Below are 14,695 nucleotides of genomic sequence, written 5' to 3'. Positions count from 1 at the left end.
CAGCATCAGTCCTTTCAATGAATATTCAGGACTGATTTCCTTTAGGATTGACTGGTTGGATCTCCTTGCTGTCCAAGGGACTCTCAAGAGTCTTCTCCAACACAACAGTTCAAAAGCATCATTCTTTGGTGCTCAGCTTTCTTTATGGTCCAACTCTCACATCCATACATGACTACTGGAGAAACCATAGCTTTGACTAGACACACTTTTGCGGTTAAAGCAAATATACAATGTATGTTTAGTAGGCTACAAGCAGGCTGTTTCAGTTAACCTAAAGTTCAAATTAAATCATATAGGAGCCAGAATGACTTCCCTATACCTCAATATGTGAAAATTTCTTCCATCATTTTCCCCTTTTAATTGAAAATCTCTCCATAGAAAGCACTGATGATATATTTTTCCAGCATTGCCAGAACGGCTTAGTTGCTGCTCTGGGCCCATTCATGTCCCTTGGTGCTAGGCCTACATTTTGTTTATATATTGGCCCAGTTATCCACGTTGGATTCTAAAACTGGACACACAGAGGTACTGACACAAAGGGTCTTTGGACCAGAAGTCATCTCAACTAGCTTGTGTCTGCTAGGGAAACATGCAAACGCTACTTAGATCCCAACACCCTTTGTGCCAATACCTCTGCACGTCTTCCTGCATCACTGCTTTATTCATACCCACATAAGGAATCAAAGGAATTGAATCTGTGATGGGATACAGGTAACAAAGCAGGAATATGGTCTAAAGTTCGACAGCAGCAGCCTTGGGCAGATGACTTAATCGTGAAACTGTTACCCCAGAGATAAAAAACAGGATTAACAGAACCTACATCAGACCATTTGGATACTGAATTAAAACACAAAAATGCCTGCTTAGCCTAGTACCTGAGACTGATAACATGAGCGTAAATCATAATAAACACAACTTGACTTGGAAGATTTCTTGCTTGTATCTTTTCTAGACTATTTATACTTAGTTTCTTGCAGCATGAATTTGTATAGGATGCTAAGCACAAAGTCCTAGGCTTATTACCGGGAGTGTAGTGCATAAAACAAACTGTGCTTTGCAGTCAAGTGTAAAAATTCCCAAGTACAGATCAATCTGACCTGACCTGGAGTGGAGAACAGTCGCTGGGGGCTCTCCTTCCTCAAGGCTAGAAGACACATGGAGCATCATCAGATTGCCTCTGGGGCTCAGCTGTACTTGAGAGAACCCATCTTCACCTCACAGTCCCCTAGACCCCTCTTATCCACAGGGTCAGTCTCACACTTGTCTGCCACTTTGGCCAAGAGCCATCCTCACTGCTAAGACTGCCCTTGGCAAGGCTCTGCCTCTACCTGTGCAAAAGTGACTCAAAAGCATCCAGACACAGAACCTATGACCCAAAAGCATCCAGACTGAAAGCCTGCAGAGATGAGGTACGATGAAATTCTCCCTTCCTGAATGTGCTGAGGCCGCTGTCTTGGCTCCTTAGACCTTAGGCCTCCAGCAGACTCGCAGGGCTGTGTCCTGGGTGGCTCAGTCTGCTTCGCAGGCTCTGTGGAAATGGTACACTCAGTCTCCCTCCTGCTCTGCAGACCTGTTTCGTGTTTGGGCCCCAGGAATACCCCCTGCTTGCTCTTCCTGGGTAAAAGGGAGCTGACTGCAGCTGAACTGTCACATATGCACTCTTTCCACCCTGACCACTCTTATTTATATCTTTCCTGTCTTTGGTCCTTTATGAATGTGTGCCTATTATCCCATCTGAATGTATTTATCACATCCTATTGTGCTTTCTCTATTCAAGAATTCAGAAAATATCTGAATGTCCTTTTCACCAGAAAGGCTTAATTTTATGAACAATATTTAAAACTTTATACTTAATTTCTAACCATCCCATCCCCTAAATTTATTGTAATATGTCCATTTCACGACCTTATCTATTTGCAGCAATGGGCATGTTATGAAGCATAAAAGCCTTCTAGTGTGATCATCTCCATATTAATTTCTCAATTCCTCTACGGCTGACAAATGGAGCAGTAAATCTGTAGAAGAAGGAAATTCTACATTTCATTATAGAAACTCAACTTCTATAACCTGGTAAATAGGTATGAGTTTTCTTCTGGAAGAAAAAAAGAGCTTTGGAAAAGTTCATGGTTTTATGCTTTAGGCTCCAAGGGCCCTACACAAAACTTGACCTCCTGTGTCTACTGCTAGCAATTAAAGAATTAAATTAAGAATTTATATTTGTTGTTCCTTGGTATCCATGAAGAACTGGTTCCAGGATCCTCATGGATACCAAAATCCACGGATGCTCAAGGCTGTTAGAGCCAGCCCTCTGTATCCACGGGTTCTGCATTGAAAATATTCCATTTGCATTTGGCTGAATCCACAGATGGAGAACCTACAGATACAGAAAGTAGACAATGCTTATTTTCTTTAGGAAACAAACAAATTAGTGGACAATGGGCTTCCCTTGAAGCTCCGTTGGTAAAGAGTTTGCCTGCAGTGCAGGAGACCTGGGTCCAATCCCTGGGTTGGGACGATCCCCTGGAGAAGGAAATGGCAACCCACTCCAGTATTCTGGCCTGGAGAATTCCATGGACAGAAAAACCTGGCAGTCTACAGTCCATGGGGTTGCAAGAGTCAGACACGACTTAGCTACTAAACCACCACCACCATGAACAATGATGAGTGTGCTGTTCTAAATTCCTACTATGTTAATTGTTGACAGGCTTTGGAAATTCAGAGAAACTGAGAACCAGAATATGGAGTTTTTTGCTTTCAGGCCAGTTACTAATTTTATGTGTCAGTCAGCTTCCCCAAGTCTCACTGTTCAGATTTCACATCTCTTCTTCCAGCCTCCCCTAGTTTGTAACCTTCACTCAGAATATTTAGATTTGGGAAGACCTTCTGATAACATCTAATCCAGTCTTCCCGGTTATGCAGCTAAAGAAACTGAAATCCAGCAAGGGCAAGACAGAGGCTATTATTATGGAACATATTATTACCCACATTCTAGTAAAATGGCAGTGACTTGTTCAGTTTCCTCAGCTGAGTGGTGAGTGGCAGCGATTTGGGAGGCAAACATGGTCGGGGTGGGGAGGAGTACAAGGGCCATTTGCCCATGGATGTCCAGGGAGTGTGGCATAATGGGACAAGAACGCGGTAGAGCTGCACTTAACTCTCTCCCTGGTGACTCAAGCCCTCTGGTCAGTACTATCTCCCCTCACTCCACCCCCACCCCCTGCCCAGCCTTGTCTATGTTATTCTTTATTTGTACAAATTAAAACCTTGTTTTCCTGTGCTCAGTCCTGCTTTGTGCTCAGTTCTACTTCATAAAGACTTGCTGGAGGAGGTCATTTTATTGTCTTCAGTGAAAAAAAGAAGCAGAATGTGGGCAGAATTTGGGGGGAAGATGGGGTAAGAATTCTACTTAAGTTTTTACTTGAAATATTGACTGAGGGAGTTCCTGGTGGTTCAGTGGTTAGGACTCTGCACTCTCATTGCTGAGGGCCCAGGTTCAATCCCTGGTCAGGGAACTAAGATACCGCATGGTGCAGCCAAATTTAAAAGGAAGAACTATTGATTGAGTTCCTTTTCTCTTCCCTTCCCAAAGGGAGAAAGATCTCATCTGTAGTGTCTTGGGGGTAGAGGAGGCATGGGTTGTGCTGATCTTTGTAAGCCAATCATAAAGATTCACAAGGCTGCTCTCATGGCCCCCCCATTGGGTTTTGGGCCAGTGGCCTTGGGCCACTAATTACTTTCCACATACATGACAAGTTGTGTGTGACCACTTGAGGAAAGCACTTGGGTACAGAAAGGGCTTTTAGGGGTGACTTTTAAATTAATTTATAATTTAATTATTTGCTAACAGGCTCTGAAGACCTGTTAGTACCCATTCTAGGATTACAAATATAAATAGAAGCCGTCCATGCCCCACCTTCAATTTAGAGATGAGATGAGAAAGTACACCAAGGAAAGCACACATCTGAACATTTGAATGGTATGTTCAAAGATGACACCTCCAAGCTGATGAGGAAAAGTAGTTTAGAGTATGTGTGTGGGAGAAAGTGATGAGAGTGAAAGCCTAAGCCTTGGCCAAGTCATGAATGGAATTTAAGAGTGAAGCATAGGTAAGGAACATGCTGAGACTCTTAAAGATGAGTTACGGTTCTTCATTTTAGGAAGGTCGGAGTGAAGACGTGAGATGAGTGTTGGGAGAGAGAGCCTGGTTATTAACCATTCCTGTCACTTCAGGGATATGATGAGGCTCTGAGGCTAAAAGACCTTTCTCTGCCTGTGGGCTTGTCTACACATTGGCAGACTAGAACGTTCTTCACCTGCTATTCATATATCAAATTGTTTATATTTGACTCTGAAAATGTTCTATGCTACAGATTGAATCCAGACTGTGTTCCCTCCTTAAATAAGCTACTAGAACAGAAGAGGTCCTTGGGTTCTCTCAGTTGGTCCCCCCAACTTCGTCCTGTCCTTACCACTCCCATCTAGGGTGAAGGAAAAGTAAAGCATGGTATCGTGATCACTATGCCAACCTGTTTTCACTAACATTTCTTTACTGGGAACTTGGAGTTTGCTGTTCTCTCTGACACCCAATCTTTTCTCTCAGTTCTCTGCTCAAGCCCCACTTCTTCCCAATCACCTTCCTTAAAATATTGCCTTTTTTCTCCAGGCTTTGACCCTGGTTTGTTAGTCTTCATTTTCCTTGCACATCTTTCTCATGCTAGAGTATGAACGTTCTACAAAGCCCAGGCCTGAAATAAATTTGCTTTCCAAGGCAGTCAAAGATGTGCTGACAGGATGACAGGTGCCCCAAAACTTACAAATGATCTAGACCATGAAAATGAGGGTGGTTGCTGAAGCATTGTTGACGCACCCGCCAGAGCCTCAGCAAGGGATCAACAGCCTGTGCGCCCAAAACCCCGCCCCTCCTTAGTGAGGGTGGGTGTCTGGATCAGAGCCTGACTGGCAGAGTGGCAGAGCAGGAGCTGTGTTAACACAGGGTATGCTCTATTTTCACAGATTCCTCGTTCCTCCAGGCAGAGCTTGAGCAATCTTGAAAAGACTTCACCTGTTAAATGGGGACACATACTCTGTATGTCATTAGGATTATTAAAAGCAAATCCTCACAACAGTGTCCACATGGTCAAAGCTATGGTTTTTCCAGCTATGGTTTTTCACACATATACAGGTGTGAAATTGGACCATAAAGAAGTCTGAGCATCAGAGATTGATGCTTTTGAACTGGGGTGCTGGAGAAGACTCTTGAGGGTCCCTTGGACTGCAAGGAAATCAAACCAGTAAATCCTAAAGGAAATCAACCCTGAACATTCACTGGAAGGACTGACGCTGAAACTGAAGCTCCAATACTTTGGCCACCTGATGTGAAGAGCCAACTTATTGGAAAAGACCCTGAGGCTGGGAAAGACTGAGGGTAGGAGAAGAAGGGGACAACAGAAGATGAGATGGTTGGATGGGATCAATGACTCAATGGACATGAATTTGAACAAACTCCAGGAGACAGTGAAGGATGGGGAAGCCTGGCAGGCTGCAGTCCAAGGGGTCTCAAAGAGTTGGACAGGACTAAGCGACTGAAAACAACACAACAATGTAAAGCAACTATACTTAAAGAAAAGAGTCTAAGAAAAAAGTGAGTCGTAATGGTGTGTCAGAGGTGTGAAGGGCTTGAGGCCAGGAGGCAGTACTATTTCACGTTAGAGTCTCACTGTGGTATAGCTCCTTGGTTAGGTGGATATTAGGTTTAGGGAAAGGACTTGTCCATGATAGCAAGTCCTGAGGCTCCAGCCTCCTCCAGCATCTTGACTCTCAAGTCTATTGTCATTTTTTACTGCTCTAACACAGCATGATTCTCAGGTCAAACCCAAATCCTGCCCCAATGCAGAGAGGCTCTTTCCATGCTGTCTTAAATATGTTTTTTAATAGTAAAAAGAAGTTTGGTTTTCTTAAAGACAGTTTTCGTTTTATTCCTGTGGATGAAGCAAAAATGGAGTTCTAATTCAGCAGCAAACCTTAATCACAAAGAAGAAGTGTTTTGGATATAAGCCAGAAGAGAGTGACCAGCAGGGAACAGTAATATCACACTAAGTACTAGTACTGATTGTTTTTACCAAGGCTACTCTAGAAACACTGGAATTATGATGTAGGCAAGAGTCAGCTTCAGTACTTGCCAGAAACTCAATATCTTTATGTTGTCTGCCTGGTCCTGACTTCTCAGGTGCTCAACCTTTTGAGTTGTCAGCTGAAAAAAGTAGGATTGCCATTTTCTAGTCTGGCTTGATTCCCTAAATCAAGTCCCCAAACTCATCTAGGCAATAGTTCTCAAAGATCTGATTACATGCTGCCAGTTGGGATTGAAATTTGAGTGAGGCACAGTCCCAAGGAAAGCCATGCAGCCCCAAGAGGGGGCCTGTGAAACGGCAGCATTGGCATCTCCTGGGAGCTAGTTAGGAAATCAGTTTCAGGACTCACTCCAGACCTACTGAATCAGAATTTGCATTTGAAACAGATTCCCCAGTGATATACCAGCACACTCAAGCTTGGTTGCAAAAAGAAACAGGTGACTCCAGTACAAAATGGCAAAGAAAATGAACCTGCATTATTCCTTCCACTTCTAACACTCTGCATGTGCTGCTGAGTTAGTTCTATTATAGCTGTGTTGTCAGTGTCTACTGAGGTGAATGCTCCTACCTCTGAATTGGCTACCATTCAGTTCAGTTCAAGACAGCCCTTCAATCAACCACTTGGAATTGGAGCCGGCCCTGCTGGAGATTTAGTCCCGCTCATTGTACACATAGCTGCCTACCTGTGATTTTAGGCAGCACTGTTACAAAAGGAAAAGATTTCTAGTCTCACCTCATGTGGAAACTGGTGCTTCTAGTTTTTTCAACAATAGACTTGGCTTTACACAGAAAACAGCATGAACCTGAAAATAAAGCAGTCAAAGATTGAAGTGGCCCATTGGCTAGTTTTAGTAATCTTAGCTAAGAGGTGCAAAGATGTGAGTGCTAGATTTCAGCCTGTGTAGGCAGCCAGGAAACTGTTAGTAATGAAAGCTTAACCTTCCAAAGGTTGTGCAGGAGACAAATGCTTCTGTGAGTACAGTGAAACTCTTGCTCTCAAATTTTATTTATAAATAAGAGATATATACACATGTACATTAGCCTAATGAGATTAACAGGTTCCATTTTGTTCCAAATATTTAATATATAGCTCTTTATGGCCAGTGTGAGGTAGCCAAGAAATAGAACAACACAGCATTAGTCCCTTCATTCTCCTTCTGGCATCTAGAAGAGAAACTCTGGAGTGAGTGATACAAGGATAAATCCTCTTTATACCTGAGGAAATGTAAATATGAGTTAATCAGGTTACTTCGTTCCATTAGAGTCACTAAAGCTGCTGGTATTTGCATGGCTCTATGTTTATTCTAAGAGCCTCCTTCAAATATAACCAGAAACATACTAGTCTCCTGAGAGTTTGCATGAAAATGAATTATACAGTGGGGGGAAATTAATAATAATTATACTGATCCAAGGTTCATAGGCATTTCAGAATATTGTTGTTTCAAGCCTCCATTTGCTTATTTTGACATTATTATCAACGGGATGCAAAGTCACTCTTTCTATGTCTCCAGCTAAAAGTACGAAATGCCTGTCGCTCCAGAAGAGGGCCTTGATTCCTCTGGGGAGGAACACTAAACTCTTTAAAAAGAAAACCAAACCCAACCTGAACCAAGAGTCCAAGGAATCTAGTTTGGCCACAGGAAAGGAAGATGGCCCTCCAAACCAGTTACAGGAATGTGTCCCAGGGTCCGACTCCGAGCCAGGTGTTTTCAGCGGAAAGGGAAGGTTGGATCCTGGTGAGACAGGGCTGAGCCAGTACAGGCTTGGGGTGCCGCCTACACGTCCGAGTCGCAGGGCAGCGTGCTGCCGCAGGGCCGAGTGCTGCGGGAAGACGAGCCGGGTTCGGAGTTTGTAGCGTTCTCCCCTTCGAGCACGTCCACCGGGTTGCTGTAGGCTTTGGGTGGGGGCCGGGGCATCGGGAAGCCGGCCTTGCGCTGGCTGGTGGCGCCCAGCTGATCAGGCCGCGGCCGGTGCTGGCCATCACTATAATACTTGATGGCCGGCGTGAGTGCGGGCTCTGGCCCGTCGATGTACACTGTGCTAATGCTGCTGCGGCGCGCGCTGCTGGAGGGCGCCTTGCGGCAGCTGTCACAGCGCTCAGCGCACCAGGGCGCGAAGCTGAGCGCCAGCGAGAAGCCGCCCAGCAGCAGCAGGCAGCTGCCCAGGTAGCCCAGCACCAGGCTGTAGCCGACCTGCACCGTGACCGGGCTGGGCTGGGCCGGCAGGACGGTGCGATCTGCCAAGAAGTGGTTGTACCAGGAGACTGGGATGAGACTCAAGAGGCCCGCGGTGAGGAGCACAACGCCGGAGAGGCCGGCCAGCACGAAGTGGGGCTCGTCCCTCCAGCAGCGCACGCCGAGCGTCGCCAGCAGCAGCCCCAGGCCCGTGACGGCCAGCGACGTGACCATCAGTCCCCGCGCCACGCGCACCGGCTCCGCGGCGAAGTAGCCGAGGTCGTCCGGCTGGCCGCACTGGCGCTCGCGACTGCTCTGCTCGCGGCACATGTCCCACAGGCCCTGGTACAGCACCAGGTCCAGCGGCTGGTCGAGGAAGCCCTTCACCAGCCTCCAGCCGGGCGTCAGCGTGCTGGTCAGGGTGAGTAACAGCCCACAGGGCGCGAGTACCATGCCCAGCGTCATCACCACCGGCGTCCGCATCCTGGGTGGCGCACCTGCCGCTGACTGGCAATCTCTAGCCCTCGCGCCCCCAGAGAGCGCTCCGGGCTCCAACTCCCTGAAGTCCGCACGCTCGCCACCGCAGCCACGCCCGCGCTCCTGCACTCGGTTCTCCTCCGGCCGCTCTTTGTCTCCAGAGCAGGACTGTCCGCTCTCGGCCGCGCGTCCCTAGTTTGCTCCGAGCGTCCCAGCCGCTCCGCCCTGCCTCCAGCCCGGCCGCCTGATCGAAACCAGTTCGAGGGCGAGTCTGATCGAAACTGCAGTCGGAGGTGGGGACGCTGCAGCAGCCGCGGCCCAACCCGTTCGGGTGGGAGGGGCGGGAGGTCCGGGAGTGGCGAGCCGGAAACTGCAAGGGCCCCTCTGGGCCGAACCGAGCAAAGGTCGCCCCGCCCCTGCCCCTCCGCTGGGCCCGCCGGCCGTGGGCGGGGAAGGAAAGGGGCGGTACCACCCGGACAGCCCGGCGCACCTGGCCGGCGCTGAGCAGGTTCCTGCTTCTCAGCAGCTAAAGCTTTTCTCCGGTCCCTGACGGTCGACCGTGCACCTGTAGCCTGTCTTCCCTCCACTCCCCGCAAGAGAGATCCCCCGAAGTTTTGCGCTGTTAGCTTGCAGCTACTCGTGGCCAAATGGATGGAACCTCCCGGGGTGCGCTGGGCAGGTGTGCACCGAGGGTCCACTCGGTCGAGTAGTGTGTCCCGGAGTGTTGCACTTGTGTATTTTGTTTCATTTGCTTAAAAAACATGTCATACTCCGGATTAACCTTGATACAAAAGAATCAAAGCGAGTGTTTCTGGGATGAAGAGTTACATCATACTGGTTTCCACAATAAGTTAAATAAAATCTTTGACATTCATTTTATATTTGTGTGAGAATCAGGATTTTACATTTTCCTAAAAATTATCCTTTAACAATGTTTTCCTCATTTTCTGTATTTCTTCCAATGGAAGTGTGTTAACCTTTACAACTGTTTAAAATGATTTCTAAAAGAGCAAAGTTAAGCATTAGTTTGAAGTTATTTTGAACATTCTAGGAATGGACAATACCAAGGATGGGTCTTTTGTTTTTTTGAAAATTTTTAAATTCAAAAAATTGTGGTAAGATACACATAAACATGGAATTTACCGTCTTAACCATTTTAAGCATACAATTCATTGGAATTAAGTATACTTATTAACATAAGTTAATAACATACTTATAACATAAGTATTCTACCATTCCCATCAGCCATCTCCTGAATTTTTTCATTTCTCCAAACTGAGACTATTCATTTGTCAGTAACTCCCCAACCCAACCAATAAATTACCAACAACCAACTCTCCTACCCCTAGCCTGGGGCAACTGCCATTTTACTTTCTGTCTTGATGAGTTTGAATCCTCTAGATATTTCATGCAAGTGGAATCATACAGTATTTATGACTGGCTTATTTCTCTTAGCATGATGGTTTCCTGTTTCACCCATGTTCATAAGCATGTATCAGAATTCCTTTCCTTTTTAAGGCTGAATAATAGTCCATTGCAGGTATGGACCACATTTTGTTCATCCATTCAGCCTGTGATGCACACTTTGGTTGCTTCCACTGTTTGGCTCCTGCAAATGATCCTTCTATGCATAGGGTATAGCAATATCTCTTAGAATCCCTGCTTTCAGTTCTCCAGAAGTGGAATTGCTGGATCATACGGTAACTCTATTTTCCATTTTTTTGAAGAAATACTTTGCTGTTTTCCACAGTAGCTGCATATTTTACATTCCCACCAACAATACACAAGGGTTAATTTCTCCAACTACCCCCCCCACCTCCTCATACCACAACTCAGGAAGACTGGATTTCCCTTTTTTTTTCTGGTGTGTTGTGCTCCCTTTTGTCTCTAGACCTGGGTATACGCTCTTTTCTTTTCCTAGAGTCCTACTTGCCAATTCCCAAATCCAGTGCATCTCTCAGATCTTTGCTTAAATGCCATTTTCTCCAGGGGAGCTTCTCTATCCCATGGATTAACTCTTCCTATTGGACTTCCATACACACCCTCTCTTCTATTGTAACACTTGTCATAATTCTTTATTACTTGAATCATCTAGTTGTCCAGGACAAGGATAAATTCTTTGATGGCCTGGCCCGAAGCAGTCATTCCACAAACCCATTTTCTCTCTTTCCGCTCTGTGTCCTTTCACATAGTATCCACACAATTCTCTTACACATGGTTGCCTGGTCAAAATAAACTGTTAATGCATTTTAGTAAAGTTGTTTATTATTTGAAAGGCTTTTTTTCCAGCATAGAAAACAATGAGATTTAGGGTAATTCCAATATTTATGACAAAAAAAAAGTGTAGCCCTGTGTGGGTGACTTTCTATAGTAATAAAAGATGATTGCATTAAGCACAGCATCTGATTCTAGACCTGGGCTCTTTGTTCCCTGTGCCTCTGAGTTCATCGCAAAGCTGAGTGAAAAACAGCATGAATCACTGTGCAGCAAGGATGAATTATTTCTGAGATTAGTACCTGCTGTGTAAATGATCCTCAGGCCCTAGAATAGCTTTCTTTTCTGCAAAGGGGCCTATGATAAGACAGGAATCTGTTTACGGTGCCCTATGGACAGAGAAGCCTGGTGGACTATAGTCCATGGGGTCAAAAAAGAGTCAGACACAATTAGCAACTAAATAGCAACAACAAAGATTCCCAGGGGACCAATGTTGGTCCCCTGTTAGCCTACAGGGGCTGGGTCTTGTTGCAAATTTGGGGAGCAAAGATCAGTATGCCATTATGAGGTATCCTCAGAGTTCCTTTATCAGGTCTTTATATTTCACTCTGTCCACATATTAAGACCCTGTTAATATGTTAGTCTTCCAATGGCAAATCCAGTTCAGTAGGTCATAGAATAAAAATTAAACTATGAAAAAAAAATTAAACTCTGATCATCCTCTAGTTTTAAATAGTGCCTGAAGTGAATGAAGACCACTCATGTGGCATTAGTTTTCCTTGATGACCTCTAGCCTGACAACTGGTTTCAAGCTTTGTGTGCAAAATATTGTAGACAATAGATAACCTTGGACATCCAATTTAAAGTAGCCCCCCAGCTAGCCCAGTATCATATCACCCTAGTTTATTTTCCATATAGAACTTACCACTACCAAATATTTTCTTATTAATTGCATATTGACCTATTTATATTCTTTTTATACCATTGCATTGTTAAGTTACAAATAAGTGCTTGGTACCCTGCTGGCTATATCTCAGCAGCTGGAATGGTACCTAGCTCATAGGAGGTACTCAATAAATATTTTTAGTTAAATAGTGAAATAAATTTTGTAAAATCCTACCCAGAAAAAGGAAGATACAACACACATCATTTAAACAATCATAGTAAAATACACAGAACATGAAATGTATCTTCTTACTTATTTAAGTGTACAGTTCAGTAATGTTAAGGGCATTCCCATCACTGAATCTCCAGAAAACTTTTCATCGTGCAAGACTGAAATTCTCTGCTGCTGCTGCTGCTAAGTTGCTTCAGTCGTGTCCGACTCTGTGTGACCCCATAGACGGCAGCCCACCAGGCTCCGCCGTCCATGGGATTCTCCAGGCAAGAACACTGGAGTGGGTTGCCATGTCCTTCTCCAATGCATGAAAGTGAAGAGTGAAAGTGAAGTCGCTCAGTTGTGTCCGACTCTTAGCGACCCCATGGACTGCAGCCTACCGGGCTCCTCCATCCATGGAATTTTCCAGGCAAGAGTACTGGAGTGGGTCGCCATTGCCTTCTCCGGTTCATAGTGCATAGGAGTCTAATTTATAGTGCACAAGAACGTGAATAATAAGACAACGGAAAAAGTCCAGCAAATGAAAAGTATATTCCCTCTATTTGAGAGAAATACCTCCTTGTCCCTGTGCGTCCCAAGGATTTGCAGCTCCTGTCCTCTTGCCAGGAGACGGTGTCGAGCTCCCTGCGTGGCAACGAAATTCTCTACCTATCAAACAACTCTCCTGTCCTCCCAGCCCCTGATAACCATCATTCTACTTTGTGTCTCTGACTTTGACTAATGTATCCAAGTTATAAAAGTGGAATTACACAATATTTATCCTTTAGTAACTGACATTTCTTTTAGCTCAATGTCCTTAAGTTTCATCCACGTTGTGGCATGTATCAGAATTTTCTTCCTTTTTAAGGTTTAGTAATATTTACTGTATATATAGACCAAATTTTGCTTATTCACTTATTAATCAATGGACATGGGTTGTTTTCACCTTTTGTCTATTGTGAATAATGATGCTGATAGTAAATCAATGTATTTATTATTTATTTTATTCAGCATGTGGTATCATCTTCTTGCAGTGGAAGAATGGAGTCTTAACCACTGCAGCACCAGGGAAGTCCCTAAAATGTTTTCATTACATCAACTAAACCAACAAATTGTTGCAAAATTTCCACCAATGACATGAAGTATAATTGATGGTTAACCTTTTTTTTAAGACTGAAGTATAGTTGATTTACAATGCTGTGTTGGTTTCAGGTGTACAGCAAAGTGATTCAGAACCACTGAACTCCAGGGAAATCCCTAGTAAATAAATTTAAATTTATTCTATATCATTTCTGTGTGGTTATTCATCTAAAGCAAGCATCTACTTGCCGTTCCTCTTTTACATATAAGAAGGTATCACAGGATATTATGACACTTAAAAAGGAAAAAAAAATCTGCTTAAGTTTTATCTTCTAGAGGCTTCTAATTCTTCTTGGTCTAGCATGAAGGTTGCCTCCTTTACAAAGTTGTGGATGTGCGGTGGGGGTAGGGCTGGTCCCAGGAATCAGCAGCTGTGCTTACGTAGCCTGCTTCCCTTCAACTCTGTCCATTTCTATCTACTGTAGGGCAAAAAGATTTACCACACCATGGACTAGGTTCACTTAAATCAATATTTCATATTATGAAAACTTGATTACTTTGTCATGGTACCTAGACAAACATCTGAAAATTTTAGACATATTACAATGAAGATGATAATCAAAATTCAGCTTTACATTATTCTCAGAAGGTTTTTTCCCCTTAATGGTTAAAGCAGATGTACAATGTATGTTTAACAGACCATAAACAGGCTGTTTTGGTTATGCTGAAGTTCAAATTAAGTCATGTATAAACCAGAATGACTTCCCCATACCTCAACATGTGAAAATTTCTTCCACCACTTTCCCCTCTAAACTGCAAATCTCTCCATAGAAAGCATTGGTAATCAGTACATTTTTTTTAGCATTGCCAGAGTGGCTCAGTTGCCTGCTCGGGGTCCATTCAGGTCCCTTGGTGCTAGGCGTATCTTTCGTTTATACCCTGGCCTAGTTATCCACACTGGGGGAAAACTAATCAGACATGACAAACAAGTACAGAGGTATTCTGATGGAGAAATTTTATAGCTTATACTTTTGATCACTTATACCCAATTGTCACACAAGAATGGTACATGTGCTTTTAGCAGTAAACTTATAAGCCAGCAGTAATATACATAATGAGTAGTTATACCCTGTGACAACTTCCCTAGACAATTTTTTTCATCCTAAACATTGGGGTCAAAAATATGGTTTGAAGCAAAAGAATCACTTTCCACTAGAATTCTTTAAATTTCTTAACCATTAGAATTCTTTTATGCTTTCCATATAATTTATCATATCAAATAATCCTAGTTACCTTAATGATTCTTTTGAGATGCCTAGGGGCCCTTTGGAATACTCAAAGTTAGAGAAAGAAACTTACAATCTTACAAGATCAGCTAAGTATTCCCCATCCAGAAACAAGCAGCTCTAGGACAAAATTATCATCATTTTTCCTCACAAAAATATCTCCATTCTTTGTATCTTCTCTCACCAACAACACATATCCTACTTGCTTTACACACTGAAATGTTTCCTTATCATTTT

The 14,695-nt window shown here is 44.0% G+C and overlaps 1 protein-coding gene and 1 non-coding gene across 2 annotated transcripts; one reads left to right on the top strand and one right to left on the bottom strand.

Moving 5' to 3' along the window:
- Positions 1-3,439: 3,439 nt before the first annotated feature.
- On the top strand, positions 3,440-3,512 carry TRNAE-CUC (transfer RNA glutamic acid (anticodon CUC)). Its single transcript has one exon. It is a non-coding gene; the product is annotated as a tRNA-Glu (tRNA).
- Positions 3,513-7,119: 3,607 nt separating this feature from the next.
- CLDN23 (claudin 23) lies at positions 7,120-9,163 on the bottom strand. The gene has a single exon (XM_019953630.2). It carries the CDS (start codon positions 8,786-8,788, stop codon positions 7,907-7,909), a length of 882 nt encoding a protein of 293 aa, XP_019809189.2. The 5' UTR covers positions 8,789-9,163; the 3' UTR covers positions 7,120-7,906.
- Positions 9,164-14,695: the final 5,532 nt, after the last annotated feature.

This window comes from Bos indicus, chromosome 27 (genome assembly GCF_029378745.1).
Source record: "Bos indicus isolate NIAB-ARS_2022 breed Sahiwal x Tharparkar chromosome 27, NIAB-ARS_B.indTharparkar_mat_pri_1.0, whole genome shotgun sequence".
NCBI classification, from domain to species: domain Eukaryota; kingdom Metazoa; phylum Chordata; class Mammalia; order Artiodactyla; family Bovidae; genus Bos; species Bos indicus.
This window is presented reverse-complemented; position numbering and strand designations above follow the sequence as displayed.